The following is a 2,169-nucleotide window of genomic DNA, read 5'->3' as shown; positions in this document are numbered from 1 at the left end:
TTGTTCTGTGATGGGCAACTGGAGCCGTGCACGCGAGTAAACCCAGGAGCTGTGCGGATCCTGCGAGGGCTGGAGGTGTGTCGGAGGAGTTAACCCACGTTCAGCCGCATTTGCCTGCAGGGCGCTCGTAAATGCAGGGTACACCTCTCCTTGCGGGCAGCTGCACCATGTGACCCAGTAAAACAACGCCTTTAAAAAGGGACGTGCCTGTCGGTTGGAGACAGATGCGATCAGACAGAGAGAGAGAGAGAGAAAAGTACCTGGGCTCCAGGTGCGGTGAATGCTGACGCCAAGGCAGACCGAAAGGAAGACGCCCCCGCTGTGAGCCCCCCTGCGAAAGTCGCGAGCCCCGGCGCCCAGAAAACCATCCCGCAGTGCCGAGACATGGCGAGCAGGGCCAGCTTCACGGAGTCGGAGCTCTCGGAGGAAGACAGCCTTCTGTGCCCCGACGACGACAGCGGAGGTGAAGGACACCTCGGTAAGTCCTCCCCGCTCAGCGAGGGCTGCACCAGCAGCTGCCCCAGCGAGTCCGATGACAGCAGGGTGGGCAAAAAGCGGAGTCGTCCGGTACGCTCCAAGGCCCGGCGCGTGGCCGCCAATGTGCGGGAGCGCAAGCGCATCCTGGACTACAACCAGGCCTTCAACGCCCTGCGTGTGGCCCTCAAGCATGACCTGAGCGGCAAGCGGCTCTCCAAGATAGCCACGCTGCGCCGCGCCATCAACCGCATTTCCTCGCTGTCCGTCTTTCTGCGCGCCAACCCCGCAGGTGTCCCCCGCCAGCCCTGCACCCACTCCGAGTGCCACGTGCTACAGGAGGAGCCTCGGTTGGAACTGGCCAAGGACAGGGGCTACCTCTTCCCGGCAGAGAGCTACCTGCCTTGTGCTCTGGCCTCACCGCTGCCCCCGCAGCCTCCTCGCCAAACCCATTCCCTCAGCTTGCCGGCAGAGGAACCGCTCCACGTGGACACACTGGGACTCCTGGGACCCCTGCCCCCACCCTCCCCGCACTACCCAGAGCCCCAGTTCTACCTGCCTCATGGACACTACGCTGGACCCCAGGATGAGTTCAGCCTGTCCTACTACGGCGGCGGCTGCGGCGCCGGCCCGGGACACCAATTTGGGGCACGGATGAGCTGCCACCCCAACCACACGGAGAATTTTGCAGAATCCACGGCTTCCCTGCCCTTCTCTTGGCAGGCAGGCTACCTGCAGGGCTCAGGGTACCAGCAGTCCTTATCCATGCACTGACACCGGGGACAGATGTTGCCTTGTCATGTCTCAGGGAGAAACCGCACAAACTGAACCTCACGGCATAAGTGCATTGTACCCCTCGTCTCCCCAAAGGACCATTGTTTCCTAGAACGTAGTGTAACACGTGCGGCGCGATCAGCGTGCACAAGACTGCGATGACTCAGGTGCGAGTTCAACAGTTGCCTTTGCATCTGAATGAACCAAAGCTACTATTTAAGAGTGTTTGGACACAATGAGCAAAACAGAACTGTCTGAGAGGCATGTGATGGGTAAACCTTGTGCAGGTAGTATTAATCCTCTTGGCACTGATGTCGAGCAAAACGATTCCCAGCGGTGAGCCACATCTTTATAAGGATGAGTAAGTATGTATCTGTGACAATGACGGCGGTTGGACCGAAAGGCAGGGAACTGCTATACACATTAACTCAGGAACGCTAAATCTGCAGCTTTACTCACCTGGCTGTGGAGTTTGCGTCCCTCAAAGAGACAGAAACAGGTGATGCAGCTCGCACCACCACAACCCCAACTCCAAAAAAAAAAAGCGCATTCTGGCTGCAGAAGAGTCTATGACAGACAACCTCTATTTTTTTATACGACTGATTCTGAACTGTGATTTACAAAATAAATAAAAATGTGTCAAGAAATAAACAATGTCTTTGTTTTCCGTCTGTTCGGTGAATGCTTTTGGTGCGAATGGGAAACGGTTCACAAAAAGCTTAAAGATCATAATTTAAAGTGAAGTGCAGATAAAACTTTGTGAAGACCTTTGCACTCTAATTCCATGTTTCCTATGTTTATAGAGTTAATTTATGGATTTTGGCTATAGTTCCAAACCTTATACATGCTGACACTTGAACATTCCAAATATATAAATCAATATGCCCTTTGCAGCGTGTTGACAGAATGGGAAAGTTGAAG

At 54.8% G+C, this 2,169-nt stretch overlaps 1 protein-coding gene across 1 annotated transcript; it reads left to right on the top strand.

Annotated features, from left to right (window-relative positions):
• The first annotated feature begins 384 nt into the window (after positions 1–384).
• Positions 385–1,248, top strand: LOC108932198 (class A basic helix-loop-helix protein 9). Its single transcript, XM_018748441.1, has one exon. The coding sequence runs from the start codon at positions 385–387 to the stop codon at positions 1,246–1,248; it is 864 nt and encodes a 287-aa protein (XP_018603957.1).
• The last annotated feature ends 921 nt before the right edge of the window (positions 1,249–2,169 follow it).

The sequence above is a fragment of the Scleropages formosus genome, chromosome 10 (genome assembly GCF_900964775.1).
Source record: "Scleropages formosus chromosome 10, fSclFor1.1, whole genome shotgun sequence".
Classification (NCBI taxonomy): Eukaryota; Metazoa; Chordata; class Actinopteri; order Osteoglossiformes; family Osteoglossidae; genus Scleropages; species Scleropages formosus.
This window is presented reverse-complemented; position numbering and strand designations above follow the sequence as displayed.

Excerpts from the sequence above, each read along its gene's own strand:
- LOC108932198 (XM_018748441.1), top strand. The coding sequence starts at position 385 with ATGGCGAGCAGGGCCAGCTTCACGGAGTCGGAGCTCTCGGAGGAAGAC.